We start from the raw sequence: 16,815 nt of genomic DNA, 5'->3' as shown, positions 1-16,815 counted from the left end.
TTCTCTGGTCTCTCTTCCATCCAGCCTGCTGTAGTCTCCCTTCGTCCCTAGATGGCCTTCACAGTTGACCAAGGATACAACCTTAGGGTTTCAGGGACTAGAAATACCTTCCATAACTTAGTATAACCACCCTACTTAGCAATTAGGGAAACTGAGGCCCAAATGAGGAAAATACTTAGATCCAGAGTTACACAGGACAGCAGCAGCAGAACCAGGTATTTTACCTCAGTCCCTCAACCCCCCTATCCTCCACCCCCACCCTTCTTTCCTTTATGGAGTTGAAAGGGCCAGTCTAGCCCCCAACCCCTCTGTGCTGTGTGACTCTGTTACCTCTCTGATCTCTATTACCTCTGAAATCAATAAGATCAAAATAAAGTTCTCTATTTTGGAGCCACATGGATATTCAAGCTTCCTTGCTCTTTTTGTTTTTCTTTGCAGGCAAAATTCACATTACATAAAATAATCATTAACCATTTTAAAGTGTGCAAAAGTGAGGCAGCACAGGTAGCTATTCATGATACCGGGCAACCACAGCCTCCATTTAGTTCCAAGACACTTTATCACCCCAGAAAGAAACCCTGTAACCATTCCTCTCCCTTCCCTCTGGCCCCTGGCAACCACTACTATGCTTTTGTCTCTATTGATTTACCTATTCTGTTAGTTTCCTTTAAATGGAATACATGGACTATAAATGGAATCATGTGACCTTTGTATCTGGCTTCTTTCACTGAGCACAGTGTGTTCAAGGTTCATGCACATTGTAGCATGTGTCAGTACTTTGCTCCTCTACGGCCGGATAATATTCCATTGGATGGACAGACCCGTTCTGTGTATTCATTCCCCTGTTGGTAGGCACTTGTGTTTCTTTCACCTGTTGGTTATTGTGAACAAGGCTGCTATGAACATTCATGTACAAGGTTGCTCTGCTTTTGTTTCACCCATTGTTGGGTTAACAGAAGGAAGGCATTCTTCAGCCCTCTGCCTTCCTACGAGGAAGGCTCTGGAAGAATGGGGCCAGACCTCCTGCTCTCAAATGCTCTTCACAGGTGGTTATAAAGATTAAGCTGTTTGCCCAGATACCTCCCCTTCTGGCTCTCTGCCTGTGGGAAGAGTAAGGTAGAGGTGCTTATGTAATTGTGTGTGTGTTGTTTTTTTTTTTTTTATGATTATGTAATTGCTATAATTCCAGAGGGGCAGGGTGATGGATAAGGAAGAGGCCAGGAAGGAACATTTTCTCCCTTCTCACCCTTCTTAGCCCTCTCCTTTTTCCTCAATGCGTCAACCTGGCCTCATAGATGCCTCCCCCAGCTCCATCCTTACTGGATTAGGTGGAGAGATCAGATCACTCCCTCCCTCACCTGGGTAAGGCTACTCTCTCTCTCCCTTCCTGTCTGAATATGAAAACCAGACTCACAAACCACCACCACCACCACTGCACACATGCCACTGCAGGGTAGTTAAGAAACGAGCCCTGAATGGGTATAAGGAGGGTGTGTGTTGGGGGGACCCGAATGGGAGGCAGGAAAAAACTGACAGAGTCAAGGAGGCAGCCTAAACTTGGGTCTCTACCCTGAGAAAGACATCCTAGCAGCAGATCTAAGACATAGCTACAAGAGAGGATTTTGAATGTTCTTCCCACCAAGAAATGATATATGTCTCAGGTGATGGATATGCTGATTACCCTAATTTGGTTGTTACTCATTGTACACATGCATCAAGACATCATACTGTGGCTGTGCTTGGTGGCCCATGCCTGTAATCCTAACACTTTAAGAGGCCAGGAGTTTGAGACCAGCCTGAGCAAGATTGAGACCCCCGTCTCTACAAAAAAAAAAAAAAAATAGAAAAATTAGCCAGGTGTGGTGGCGTGCACCTGTTGTCCCAGCTGCTCAGGGGGCTGAAGCAGGAGGATCTCTTGAGCCCAGGAGTTTGAGGTTGCAGTGAGCTATAACAACACCATTGCACCCTAGCCCAACCATAGAGTGAGACTTTGTCTCAAGAAAAAAAAAGGAAAGAAAATCATTCTGTACCCATAAATAGGTACCATTATTATGTGTAATATTAAAAAATTTTATATTTAAAAAACTGATTAATCAGGGTCCTTTCTAATTAAAAGATGAACAAAAAGTCTTCCCTGTTGTCTATCCAGACTTTCTAAAACATGGCCAGGCAGGGTGGCTCATGCCTGTAATCCTAGCACTCTGGGAGGCCAAGAGGTAGGAGGATCACTCAAGCTCAGGAGTTCGAAACCAGCCTGAGCAAGAGTGAGTCCCCATCTCTACTAAAAATAGAAAGAAATTAATTGTCCAACTAAAAATATATAGAAAAAATTAGCCGGGCATGGTGGCACATGCCTTTAGTACCAGCTACTTAGGGGGCTCAGGCAGGAGGATCACTTGAGCCCAGGAGTTTGAGGTTGCTGTGAGCTAGGCTGATGCTACGGCACTCACTCTAGCCTGGGCAACAGAGTGAGACTCTGTCTCAAAAAAAAAAAAAAAAGAAAGAAAGAAAAAGAAAGACTTTCTAAAACAATATGGTCACCCTATCTGATAGATTGGGAAACAGGCCCAGAGGTTAATTAAGTGACTTGCCCAGTGAAGAAACGATGAAGCTGAAACTTGTCTGAACCCTAAACTCAATAGCCTGAAAAGATATTCAACTGCCTCTTGCACCCCACCAAGAAATGCTGAATCATGAGTTAAGCTGAGGGAGAAGAACTGGGTGACTGGAAATACAAAGAAAGGGGAATGGCCCCAGTGGCTTTCCTTGTGTGAATTCAATTTACCTTTATTCAGGCAGGAGATTATAGGTTATATAACCACCCCCCAAGAAAAGGCAATCTCTTCCCTGATGGTGTCTGCGCCCAGAAAATTCAAATCCGAGGGTGTTCAGATTTCTGTATAAGCTGATTTGCCAGAACCTATTTAGGCAAGATCTGGTGCCCAGGATACAACTTCTTGGCCCGGCACCACCATGGAGCTGGGAGCAGCCTTCACCGTCTTTCTGGGGCTCTGCTTGTCATGCCTCATCATCCTCATTGCCTGGAGACAAATCAACAAGGGAGGAAAGCTGCCCCCAGGGCCCACACCAATACCTTTCCTGGGGAACCTGCTACAAGTTCGCACTGATGCCACCTTTCAGTCCTTCCTGAAGGTGAGTGTCCCCTCACAGGGCCAGAAGCAACTGGTGCTACAGCCTGGTACACACAGAGCCTTATGACTTCTCGAAAACAGACTTTTGGAAACACAGACTTTCCAAACCTTAGAATTCTGGAATTCCAGAATCCTAAAATTTTGGAAACACAAGTTCCTAGGGCATCGAAATAAGACTCTCACAATCTCAGGACTTTGGAATCGCAGTACATCATATTTTTAAGCACAAGGACTCTTGTACTCGGGTTGTCTTAGAAATTTGTGACTTAGTATCATGAAATGTTAAGATTCTAGAAATTCAGCATTTCAGGGAGAGAAGCATGGATCTCGGAATTCTTCTAATCCAGGTTTATTATTTTATAGATGAGGGAACTAAGTCTTGAGAGAAGGGGCAGGTTCTTGCCCGAGATCACTGGAGCAAAGATTTCTATACCTTTTTCCCGGTAGTCCTTCCAAGCCCAGGGTTTAACTGTATTCATTATTCTTCCTATATTTGTATCCCTATAAAATCATTATCCTTCAAAATCCTTGATTGGTCTACACTTGGTATTCCAATTAACTCCCTCCTCTTGTGTCTTCCTTCACTTCCAGCTCAGCGAGAAATACGGCCCTGTGTTCACTGTGTACATGGGACCGCGGCCAATAGTTGTTTTATGTGGACATGAAGTAGTGAAAGAAGCCCTGGTAGACCAAGCAGAGGAGTTCAGTGGCCGTGGAAACTTGGCTTCAATAGACCGAAACTTCCAAGGTTATGGTAGGTAGCAACAACAACAATAAAAACAGAAGTTGAGGCCAGGCGCAGTGGGTGGCTCACACCTGTAATCCTAGCACTCTGGGAGGCCGAGGTGGAAGGATCACTCAAGGTCAGGAGTTTGAAACCAGCCTGAGCAAGAGTGAGACCCCGTCTCTACTAAAAATAGAAAAAAATTAATTGGCCAACTAAAAATAAATAGAAAAAATTAGCTGGGCATGGTGGCGCATGCCTTTAGTCCCAGCTACTCGGGAGGCTGAGGCAGGAGGATCGCCTGAGCCCAGGAGTCTGAGGTTGCTGTGAGCTAGGCTGACGCCACGGCACTCACTCTAGCCTGGGCAACAGAGTGAGACTCTGTCTCAAAAAAAAAAAAAACAAAAAAAAACCCAGAAGTTGATTATAATGTACTCCTTATGTTCCAAGTTCTTTGGTAATTACATGAATTATTGCATTGACTCCTTTCAGAGAGCTATTAGTATTGTACTGATTTTGTAAATGAAAAAGCAGAGGGTAAGAAAGGTTAGGATATGTCACACAGTAAGTGGTAGGACCACTTTCTATTGAGCCCACACCATCTGACTCTAGAGTGTTTTCTGGGTCATTTCTATACTCTATGTATCCACTGAAGCCCTCATGGCCAACCTTACTTCTCATCTTCCTACACACATACACGCGTCTAACCCATAGGTCTCTGCCTTCTCTAGTTAGGTAGATCCCTTTCTCCAATGCATCCATCGCTAACTGCCCACATCCTTCAGTTCCAAACAAGCTCACCCCATTCTTTCCATCCTTCCATCTATCTATCCCTGTACCTTCTCTTCCTTATGTCCATTGATCCATAAATTCATTAAAAGTCCATTTATTATTCTTTCTATGCAAACGTCTTTTGCTCTATTATGTATACTTTTATCAATCAACTTTCTGTTTATCCATCCATCCACCATTCCATCCATTCATTCATTAACCCTTCCATCATTTATACATCTATTAATCTTTCCATCCATCCATCCATTCTTCCAACCATTATTCATGTATCTCAAATCATCCATCCATCAACCCTTCACCCATCTATTAACTCTTTCATCTATTCAACCATCCATCTGTCATTCCAGTCATAAACCCTTTCTGCTATTCATCAATCAGCGAAAACAATTTCATTAAATTTCTATTAAACTTTAATGCATCAGAACAAGACTCTCATCGATCCATACATTTGGTAATTTCTAAATATTTCTTGCTACATGGTAACTCCTTTTGTATAGATATATCCATGTACAAGTATGAGCTTCTGTGTACAGGTACATACATATATCTAGAGAATTGGTCTATAGAAAATAAAATTAGTATCCCATTCTAGAGTGCTTTATATACATTCTATCCATACCTCCCTACACCTTCCATGCGTTTCTTTATTTATCCAGTTCCAGCTCTCTTTCCTGTAAGAACTTTCTTTGATCTCCTCTCTTCATTGAGCCTGGAAGATTGGGAGGGGCTTCCTTGCCAACAGAGTCTAGAACTTTCATAATCTGTCCTCATCATTGTCTAGCATGGAGTTGAACACAGGAAGGGGGAGGGGAGGCAGAAGCCTGACACTGAGACCCTGGCAGGTGTAGTTATGGCCAATGGAGATCGATGGAAGGTTCTCCGACGTTTCTCTCTGACCATCCTTCGGGACTTCGGGATGGGAAAGCGGAGCATTGAGGAACGGATCCAGGAGGAGGCCAGCTACCTACTGGAGGAATTCCGGAAGACCAAGGGTATGGGGGCCACAAGGGGGAGGACCCTAGGTGACTGGGCGGCTATAGAGAGCTCAGTCATGAGAAGATGGGCCTTGGTGGGAGAAAGCCCCAGAATGGGAGAGGATGGAAACTGTTAAGGATTCACTGTGATTTCTGGCCAGGTACCATGTTAGAAGTTAGCGTGGAAGGCCCCTAGAGACCACTTGTCCAGAAACTTTAATCAGTGGATCTCAGGGCATCTGCGAGCTCCTGATAGCATGTACAGATTTTGTGCCCTTTTCTGGAGATAGGATCAAATTTCATTATATTTATATGGTCTTTATTGTGGTAAAAAAAAAAACCCACATAACATAAAATTTACCATCGTTACCATTTTTAAACATACAGTTCAGTAGTGTTAAGTATAGTCACGTTGTTGTGAAAAATCTTTAGAAGTTTTCCATCTTACAAATATGAAGCTCTATAATTGTTTCATTATATTTTTAAAGGAATCTACTCCCACCAAAATATAAGGTAGAGTGTTGGGCAGATGGGAGAGGGGAGGAGGGGATGGATACATTCATTCACACCTAATGGGTGAGGTGCGCACCGTCTGGGGCATGGACATGCTTCAAGCTCTGATTTGGGTGAGGCAAAGGCAATATATGTAACCTAAACATTTGTACCCCCATACTATGCTGAAATGAAAAAAAATTAAAAAAATAAGATCCCAAGACACTGAGGTCTACAGAGAAAAGGCACAGAGGCTGAGAAATGCAGAGATAAATCGATAAGAAATGGAAATAGAGATACATTTGTCTAAATCAGAGGTTCCTCACCTAAGTTCCATGGATGATTAAAAGGATGAATAGAAAGTCTTCAAATGGCCATGCACCCCCAGAAATTATTTTATTTTATTTTTTTAGGACACTCGGATACATACTCTCAGAACAGAAATTATTTTTAAAATTGTATATCTGTGAATATGTTAATTGTTCCAGATGGAATCATTGGCAGAGCTAGGCAGAATTCAAGAATTCTTTTTTTTTATTATTAACGTGTCTTTTACTACCACTTCTTTCCACAAATACATGACTCTCCAAAACCAATACATTTAAATAATAATAAAAATAATAATTATTAAGCTCTACCAGTATTTCTTAAGTGCTTACTACATGCCAGGCACTGTTCTATACATTATACTGGATAATTATGGTAAATCCTCATGAACCAATGAAGTAGTTCCCAGTGTGCAGCCTGGGAAATCTAGACTCAAAACAAAAAGGAAGAGTAACTCACACATGCTGTTACGCAGTAGACCCGGGACCCAGATCCATGAGTGAATGACTCCACACCCCTTATTTGCGATCATTGCCTCCAACATAAACAATCTCCACCACCCAGGTGCCCCCATTGAACCCACCTTCTTCCTGAGCCGCACCGTCTCCAATGTTATCAGTTCTGTTGTGTTCGGAAGTCGCTTCGACTACGAGGACAAGCAGTTCTTGAATCTGCTGCAGATGATCAACTCAGCTTTCATCGAGATGAGTACGCCCTGGGCACAGGTGTCCATCTAGCCACCTCTCTGCCCATGCCACCAACCCCAGCTAACGAAGCCCCTTCTTATACCCCACTCAGTCCTCCCCACAACCCTGGGAGGCATGCACAGCAGTTCTCTGCTAATCCCCAAGGGTGATGTTTCAAGATAGTGGTTGTCTGAAACCGCAGACAGTATCAAACTCTCTACATACTAAGTTTTTCCTATACGTGCATATCTATGGTAAAGTTTAATTTATAAATTATAATACACTCTAATAAAAGTTATGTGATGCTCTCTCTCTTTCTCTCTATCTCACAATATCTTATTGTATGTAGTGATTTTAGACCACAGTTGAGTGCAGGTAAATGAAGTGATGGAAAATGAAACCGTGCTAAGGGAAAACTACTTTATTAATATTAATGAGCGTCCAAGAAGCAAGAGGGACTCACTCAATTCTTAGACCCAGCCCTGGATGTTGAGCTCAGCTGTCTGATTTGACTCAGCCCCTGGTGCTGATCACTGACAAATCCCTTTTGCCTGTTGCCCCACAGCTATATGACATGTACTCTGTAATCATGCAATATTTGCCAGGAAGACACAATCGTATCTACTATGTAATAGAGGAGCTCAAGGACTTCATTGCCTCCAGGGTCAAGATCAACGAAGCGTCCCTTGACCCCCAAAACCCACGGGACTTCATCGACTGCTTCATCATCAAGATGCACCAGGTACCTCCTCCCCCTCCCCTAATCCTTTCTTTTCACCTCCTCAATCTCTAGTGCCTGCAACTTTAAACCCAACCTACAAATGTGGGGGACAAAAAAACAAGTTATTATTTCTCACGGTTTACTTTAATCTGCAGACGAGATAGATGGAAACTGTAAAAGTATAAATTCTTACACCTTTAAAATAAACTTTGAATCTAGAAATTTTAGGAAAATAGAAACTTTAAATCTTACACCCTTCTAATCATGTGTCGAAGACTTACAACTGTAGTCTTTAGGGTCTTGGAATTTGGAAAACTTAGAAGTCTTTAAAGTTGGCTGGGCGCGGTCGCTTATGCCTGTAATCCTAGCACTCTGGGAGGCTGAGGTGGGAGGATCGCTGGAGGTCAGGAATTGGGAACCAGCCTGAGCAAGAGTGAGACCCCGTCTCTACTATAAATAGAAAGAAATTAATTGGCCAACTAAAAAATATATAGAGAAAAAATTAGCCGGGCAGTGGCACATGCCTGTAGTCCCAGCTACTCGGGAGGCTGAGGCAGGAGGATTTCTTGAGCCCAGGAGTTTGAGGTTGCTGTGAGCGAGGCTGACACCACGGCACTCACTCTAGCCCAGGCAACAGAGCGAGACTCTGACTCAAAATAATTAAATAAATAAATAAAAATAAAGTCTTTAAACTTAAGAGTTGAACCTTAAAAGTTTAAAGTCTTAGAGATGTAGAAATTTAGAAGCTTAATACTTCTGTATCCTCGATTCTTAGAGTTTTATAAAGTTATATTTTTATGTTATAGAACATTAGCATTTGGAAGTTTAAAGTTATATACTTGCTGAAGGAAACAAATAAAAAAAATTTTAATTAAAAATTAAAAAATTATACAGATACAGGCTGCTGTAAAAAAAAAAAAAAATTAAAAAAAAATTGTATACCCTAATGCCCTCAAACTTCCAAATCTTACAAGGCACTCTAGTTTCTTCTCCTCTCATTCTTCCTGCTGTTCCCTCCACTCCAGCCACACTGTCCCTTGCCTTGCCACTCCTCTAAGACACCAGGCATGCCCCCGCTGAGAACCTCTGCTTTGATTGTTGACACTCACTTGGTTCATCCATCAATGCCTCCTGATGCCCAGGGAGAAAAATAAGAAAATAAGAAAGATGGAAGACAGTGATTCCATTTACTATCCCCTTCACTTTCAGGATAAAGACAATCCCCACTCAGAATTCAACCTCAAGAACTTGGTCCTTACCACCCTGAACCTCTTCTTTGCTGGCACGGAGACTGTGAGCTCCACGCTACGCTATGGATTCTTGCTGCTGCTGAAGCACCCGGAGGTGGAAGGTGAGTGTCCGGCCCAGGCTGCCTATCTGGTACCTCCCACTCCCAAGAGAAGGAAGACATAATCTTGAAAACTTAGCATCCCACAGCCTTAGACTGGTCACCCTTTAGAACCTCAGGATATGGAATCTCGAAATCTCTAACCAATGAGGTCATTTCTAAACAATGGCCATTATTCAGCTGACAGTACTGCCAACATCAGATATAATCCATCTCCCACAAATTACAATCTGGTCGGGACTGGGAGGCTGTTTAATGTAATCTCCTACTTGTTGTCTGTATTTGTTTCCTGTGGCTACTGTAACAAATTACCATAACTTTAGCAGTTTAAAACTACACAAATTTGGCCAGGCGCAGTAGTGGCTCATGCCTGTAATCCTAGCACTCTGGGAGGCCGAGGCAGGCGGATTGCTCAAGATCAGGAGTTCAAAACCAGCCTGAGCAAGAGCGAGACCCCCGTCTCTACTAAAAAAATAGAAAGAAATTAATTGGCCAACGAAAAATATACATAGAAAAAATTAGCCAAGCATGGTGGCACATGCCTGTAGTCCCAGCTACTTGGGAGGCTGAGGCAGGAGGATCGCTTGAGCCCAGGAGGTTGAGGTTGCTGTGAGCTAGGCTGACGCCATGGCACTCACTCTAGCCTGGGCAACAGAGTGAGACTCGGTCTCAAAAACAAACAAACAAACAAAAAAACTGTCTATGAAAGCCCAGCCGGGCCCAGGACACTCCCCTGCTCATTAGCCTTCCATGGCACCTCGGAGCTTTCAAGTAAAGACCAAACACCCCAGCTGGTTCGATGTTTGGTGAGTGCTGATTGAGCACTGCTGATGTGTCTGTTGTTAAGTATGAAGAGGCAATCCAAACGCACACGGCCTGCACCTCAGAGCTCACTTTCTGCTGGAGATAGAAATGTATTATCTGCCCTGGCTTCTCTAACAAAAACACCTCCTGTCCTCTGGAAGGCCGAGGTGGGCAGATCGCTCGAGGTCAGGAGTTCGAAACCAGCCTGAGCAAGAGCGAGACCCCGTCTCTACTATAAATAGAAAGAAATTAATTGGCCAACTAATATATATAGAAAAAATTAGCCGGGCATGGTGGCACATGCCTGTAGACCCAGCTACTCGGGAGGCTGAGGCAGAAGGATTGCTTGAGCCCAGGAGTCTGAGGTTGCTGTGAGCTAGGCTGACGCCACGGCACTCACTCTAGCCTGGGCAACAAAGCGAGACTCTGTCTCAAAAAATAAAAATAAAAAAAAACACCTCCTGTCCTTCTCTGCTGTATTTTCTGGTCCATTCCAGCCAAGGTCCATGAGGAGATTGACCAGGTGATTGGCAAGAACCGGCAGCCCAGGTTTGAGGACCGGGCCCAAATGCCCTACACGGAAGCAGTGATCCATGAGATACAGAGACTGACAGACATCGTGCCCATGGGTGTTCCCCACAACGTCACCCGGGATACTCATTTCCGAGGCTACCTCCTGCCCAAGGTGGGATTGCACCCTCATTGCCGCCCCTTCACCCTCCACTGCACCCCTCTTTCCTCCTGGTTCCCTACCCCCAGAGTCCAACACTGATTTCTCCTAATTCTCCCCTTTTTCACCCCAGGGCACAGACGTATTTCCCCTGCTTGGTTCAGTCCTCAAAGACCCCAAATACTTTCAATACCCAGATGCCTTCTATCCGCAACACTTCCTGGATGGGCAGGGCCGCTTCAAGAAGAATGAAGCCTTTGTACCTTTTTCCTCTGGTAGGTTTCTATATCCAGCTCCCCTGTCCCCAGGTATGTGCTAGGTTCACCCTCCAGCCATTGGTCTGTATTTGAAGTTCAAGGCACAATGGAAAGTTGAAGTGTACATTATAGAATCATAAAATTTTAGAATCCCAGAATCAAGGAATATTAGAAGCAATGACCTTGTTAATTAGAAAAAAAAATGTTAGACCAGGAACAGCATTAAACAGGGGGTCAGCAACCTTTCTGTTAAGGATCAAATAAAAAATATTTTCAGTTTTTCTAGCCAGATGGTCCCCATCTGAACTACTCACCTTTTCCGTTTTTACTATGAAAGCAGCCATAGACGATATTTAAATGAATGAGCATATATGTGAGCCAGAAAAACTTTTTTTATGGACACTGAAATTAGAATTTCATTTAGTTTTCACATATCACAAAATGTTATTCTTCTTTTTTTTTTCCCATTTGAAAATGCAAGGTCCTGCTGCGGTTGCAAAAAATAAAAATTAAAAATTAAAAAAATGCAAGAAGCATTTGTAGTTTGCAGGCAGTATAAACACAAGCAGCAGGGCAGATTCACCCGACAGACAACGGTTTGCCCACCTGCAGCATAAAATCTTTGCACAATGGCATTCAAATGTGCATCAGTTAAAACCTGGAGTCAGGGCAGTGGCTGGGAAACTGAACATCACTCCACCACGTACAAATGGTGGCATCCTGGGCGAGTTACTTCAGCTCCCCATCTGTGCAATGGAGATTAATCTCTCCAAACAACTGGCCAGGTGCCTTACAAAGAGTAAGCATTATTTAAGTGTGAACTTTCACTTTTTTTTTTTCTTCACCGCTGTCTGACGCCTGATAGGCATTTAATAAACCTTTGAGGAATTGAAATGAACACAAGCTAGAAACTCATGCATCCCTTAGAACCATTCCATCATGGAATAGCAAGGACTCCCAGCCATCAGAGAAGTAGCTGCCACCTGTTCAGTCTCTCTACAAGTGGCAGGTCCTAGCTGAGTACTAAATATAGGAACCTACTAAGTCTTACAAGGGCCCTCAAACTATGGCCCGGTGGGGACATTTAACCGGCCTGCCCCATGTTTTTACTGCCACTGCCTGTCCTGCTTAGCAGCCAACTCCTCCCCGCCCGCAGTGCGCATGTGTGGAACCTGCCCACTCTCCAACAGCCCTCCAGCCGTCTGAGGAATGGTGAACTGGCCCCCTGTTTAAAAAGCTTGAGGACCCCTGCAACAACCCTTTATAAAGTGGGTACAATCACGACCCTAGAGATGCTGCCGAGGCGCAGTGGGGCGGTCAACCCAGGTGCCCCCTACACCCCTGTTACCTGTCCAGGTGTGACGTGCCCTTTTGCCCTCCCCTGTGGCCGCAGGAAAGCGCATCTGTCTGGGCGAGGCCATGGCGCGCATGGAACTCTTCCTCTACTTCACCTCCATCCTCCAGAACTTCTCTCTGCGCTCGCTCGTGCCGCCCGCCGACATCGACGTCACTCCCATGGTCTCCGGCTTTGGCAACATCCCCCCGACCTACCAGCTTTGCCTGGTGGCCCGCTGAGAGCGCCCCCTGCTGGGCGAGCGAGAAACGTCAAGGCACCGCTTTGCTCGCATGAAGCGCACCCGTCCTCCGCATCGCGCCGCTTCTCCCAGCATCCCTGCAAGAAGGCGCTGTTTTTACCGTCCTGGCACCACAGTCAACGAGGGTCATCTGAAAATATACAGCTGTGTAACTTCTAACGTTCAGCAGAAAAGCAGTGTGCCCTGTGCAAGATTCCCACCTAAGCCTGCAGGTTTCATGTTCCCTTGATCGCCTCTGCCTGTTTCTGTCTGCACCAAACACTTGCAGATTCTGTGTCTTGATGATTATCCCCTTTTGTGTGTGCCCCGATATTGACCAAAATGTAATCGACGGTCCTTTCTCTCTGATTCTCATCTTCGCCCGCCAGCCGCCTTTAAAAGTCAACAAAGCATCCAAGACTGCTGAGTGTGGCAAGTTTATTGTGTGTTGTGTGTGACGCCAACATGGGCACAGCAAACAACTTGAAATGGCCTGTTCTACTTCCTTGTTATTAATTGTCTTTTCTGCCAGCCCACCTCCACTTATTCCCCTCTGGTTGGGCAACCCCATGGAATACCCAGTCTCATCCATCTTGTTGACTGATTGCCTTTCCCCACCATCACGTCTGAACGATTAACAACACCAGAGCCATGAAGCAGGAGGCTGTATGTTCAGGAATCCACAAGGACACCAGTGTACCTGGAGTGGAGGAAGTCAGAGAGTAGGAGTCAATCAGATGAGGCCAGGGAGTTACTGGGGGCCAGACAGGGAGGGGCCTTGCGGGCCGAGGTGAGGACCTGGCCTCCACCCTGAGAGTAGTCGAGGTCCTTGGAGGGCTGGTGAGCAGGGTGTGACATGCACTGGTGTGTTTTACAAGGCTCGCATTAGCTACTGTGTGATGAACAGATTAAGGAGGTGCTGAGAACACGAGCCAAGACCAATTAGGGAGCTACTGGAAGCGGTGATGTGAGCTCAGACACAGCAGAACCAGTGGAGCTGGGGAGAAGACGGCGGATTTGGAAGCGATTGCAATGTCTGAGATGGCAGGGCTTGCCAACGTATGACACGTGGGGCGTGAGAGAAAAGGGGGGTTCAGGCATTACTCCAGGGATAACAGCTCATCCTTTGTCAACTCTCCCTCAATATGACACACCTCCAGGGAACCTCAGGACCCATAACAGGTTCCTATGTTTAGGCAACATAAAATGAATTTTGCTACTTAAAGTAGAAAGGCTGCTGGCTACCATAAAGCAATTGTTTAGCTCACAAAATCAATGGGAATTCTGGGAAAACAGGCAAAGACTATGAGTAGGAAAAAAATAGAGACCATCATCCCCTTTTTTTTCCTGCTTTCACAAAAATATTTCTTTTTTTCAAAAGATTTAGGGGGTACAGTGGTTTTCTGATACATGGAATAATTGTATAGTGGTGAAGTCAGGGTTTTCGGGGTGCCTGTCGCCCAAATAGTATACATCTTACCTAATAGGTAATTTTTGATACCTCATCCCCCCCAAAAGTTCTTCTTGAATGAAGATCCAAGCAGCACATCTCCATGCCCACAACAGACAGAAATATACAAACCCACATCATTAAAGTCTTAGCATCCCTTCCATAAATATAGCATTGCATAGCTACAAACACACCTAGCAAGTATACGGCACAATGGTCATCAAACACTTTTAGCGGTGAAAAACATTTTTTCAAATGATTTTATGTGCAAATCTAATACACAAAGCAGAGTACATGATCTTTGTCTAGGTAAAGTATAAAAGAGCTACAGACTCTCAGAAGAGCCTTCATTCTTATTGATGAGAGGAGCCCATTAGAAAGTTCCCAGACATTGAAAAAATACACATATGAATCGTATTTGCTTGAAAGCCTATAATTACAACATGGAAGACTGCAATGGAAGAAGCCAAATGGATTGGCCGACACCAGGAGGTACGAGACAGCCCTTTCATTTCCTGGAAGAGACCAAACATCCGAACCATATCACATTGCAAAGTACCACAAACTGGGTGGCTTAAAAAAACAATGGAAATTAATTTTCTTAGAAGGCCAAGTCAGCAGGGCCATATTCCTTCTAAAACTTACAGGAGATGAACCTGCCTTGACTCTTCTAGTTTTGGTATTTGCCTAGCATTTCTGGGTTTGCAGATGTGTCTGCCACAGTCTTTACACGGCCCTCTTCTCCCTGTGCGTCTCTTTCTCCTCGCCTTGTAAGGACACCCAGCCATATTGGAAAAGGGCCCACCCTCATGACTTTATCTTACCTTGACTCCAACAGTGATGACCCGATTTACAAATAAGGTCACATTCTGAAAAACTAGAGGCTAGTACTTCCACATACCTTTATAGGGGACACAATTCAACCCCAAGCAGTGAACATTCGGGTTGTTTTCACCTTTGGGTTATTGTGAATTATGCTGTTATTAGCATTCATGTTCAAGTTTTTTTGATCATATATTTTCATTTCACTTGAACGCATACCTAGGAGTGGAATTGTTGTGTCATCAGCTAACTCTATGTTTAATCATTCAAGAAACTACCTGACTGTCTTCCATAGCAGCTGTGCATATTGCATTCCCACCAGCAGTTTCTGAGGGTCCCATTCTCTCTCTATCTTTGCCAACACTTGTTACTTTTGATTCTACTCACCCTAGTGGTGGTGGAGGGAGTGGCATCTCCTTGTGGTTTTGATTTGCATTTTCCCTAATGGCTAATGATATCTAATTTTTTTTCATTTGATTATTGGCAATTTAATTTATTTATTCTGGAGAAATATCTGTTCAGATACTTTGCTAATTTTTTTAATGTTTTCCCATTTTTTTAATAAAGATAAATTTATTTCTCACAGTTCCAGAGGGTGGAAAATCCCAGATCAAGTCACTGGCAACTTTGTGTTTAGTGAGGGCCTGCTTCCTGGTTCACTCTTTTCACTATATCCTCACATAGTGGAAGGAATCAGGGAGCTCTCTGGGGCTTCTGGGTGTTTTTTTTTTTTTTTTTTTGGAGACAGAGTCTCACGAGTAACTGGGACTATCGCTGTGCCACCATGCCCTGCTGATTTTTTCCATATATGTTTTTAGATGGCCAATTAATTTCTTTCTATTTTTAGTAGAGACGGGTCTCTCTCTTGCTCAGGCTGGTCTCAAACTGCTGAGCTCAAATGATCCGCCCGCCTCAGCCTCCCAGAGTGCCAGGATTACAGGCTTGAGCCACCGCGCCTGGCCTGAAAGGTCATTATTAGTCTTCATTCAACAAATATTTATCAAGCACCTGCTTCATTCTAGGCCCTGTTCTAGAGCTGAGGACAGCACTGAGAACAAACAGACAAAACTCCCTGTACTTGTGGCACTGACATCGTGTATGGAAGGGAGGGGGAGGGGTGCATCATGATCGAGAGACATGAACAGTAACTGAATTGTACGGGATGCCAGGAGGTGCTAAAAGCTGTGGGAAAATAAAGTCAGAGCAGGGTGAGGGGAGAGGAGTGTGGGATGAAGCCAGGTGTGGATAGAGAAGGTCTGGCTGAAATCAGGACATGTGAACAGAAACTTGAAGGAGACGAGGGAGTGCCCCAGGCACAGAAAACAGCCAGTGCAAAGGCCCTGCGGCAGGAATGTGCCTGAAGTCTGGAGAGCAGCCAGGGGGCCAGTGTGGCCTGTGCAGGATGAGTGAGCCCACCAATCCCAATGTGGGGGCCGAGGACAGAGAGGTGGCAGAGGCGGAACCCATGGAGGGATTTTGAGCAGAGAAGGGACTCGATATGGTTGATGTTTAAAAGAACTTCTCTAGCTGGACCCATGCCAGGACGCAGCAGCCGTCTCCGCTGAGGCAGGTGAGGGCAGAGGAGGGGCCCCGGATCATCCCCTCCACCCTCTGTCACTACCCAGATCCGCCAGAGCAGGGTGCCAGGCCTGGATTCCCCGCCATGCTCTTGGCTCTGAGCTGCAGAATGTGGGCGTTGCCTGCTTTCACCTGGCTCTCGTCTAACTCTCAGTCCTTGAGTAAGGCCCGTTATGCAAAGGGAGCTGGCAGGGTGGGTGACTCAGAGAACCCTGTGTTGTAACATCAGCCCAGGGGATTGCTCTCTGTCGCCCCCTGTGGAGTGGTGAGTTTATAGCAAGGATGATCCTTCATATCTGGATTTGCCAGATTCAGTCTGATGGATGCCTCCTGTCCTGGTTAATTTATTATTCATATATATATATATATATATATATTTTTTTTTTGAGATAGAGTCTCTTTTTTGTTGCCAGGCTAGAGTGAGTGCCATGGCGTCAGCCTAGC

The 16,815-nt window shown here is 44.7% G+C and overlaps 1 protein-coding gene across 1 annotated transcript; it reads left to right on the top strand.

Annotated features, from left to right (window-relative positions):
* Nucleotides 1-2,973: 2,973 nt before the first annotated feature.
* CYP2G2 (cytochrome P450 family 2 subfamily G member 2) lies at nucleotides 2,974-12,522 on the top strand. The gene is made up of 9 exons (XM_012760758.2): nucleotides 2,974-3,153; nucleotides 3,744-3,906; nucleotides 5,511-5,660; nucleotides 7,026-7,186; nucleotides 7,713-7,889; nucleotides 9,078-9,219; nucleotides 10,518-10,705; nucleotides 10,824-10,965; nucleotides 12,341-12,522. The coding sequence occupies exons 1-9, from the start codon at nucleotides 2,974-2,976 to the stop codon at nucleotides 12,520-12,522; spliced, it is 1,485 nt and encodes a 494-aa protein (XP_012616212.2).
* Nucleotides 12,523-16,815: the final 4,293 nt, after the last annotated feature.

The sequence above is a fragment of the Microcebus murinus genome, chromosome 16 (assembly GCF_040939455.1).
Source record: "Microcebus murinus isolate Inina chromosome 16, M.murinus_Inina_mat1.0, whole genome shotgun sequence".
NCBI classification, from domain to species: Eukaryota; Metazoa; Chordata; class Mammalia; order Primates; family Cheirogaleidae; genus Microcebus; species Microcebus murinus.
The sequence above is the reverse complement of the archived record's forward strand: the minus strand, read 5'-3'. Positions and strand labels throughout refer to the sequence as shown.

Coding starts and splice junctions, on each gene's coding strand:
- CYP2G2 (XM_012760758.2), top strand. CDS start 2,974: ATGGAGCTGGGAGCAGCCTTCACCGTCTTTCTGGGGCTCTGCTTGTCA. Junction 3,154..3,743: donor CCTTTCAGTCCTTCCTGAAG/GTGAGTGTCCCC, acceptor CTTCACTTCCAG/CTCAGCGAGAAATACGGCCC. Junction 3,907..5,510: donor CCGAAACTTCCAAGGTTATG/GTAGGTAGCAAC, acceptor AGACCCTGGCAG/GTGTAGTTATGGCCAATGGA.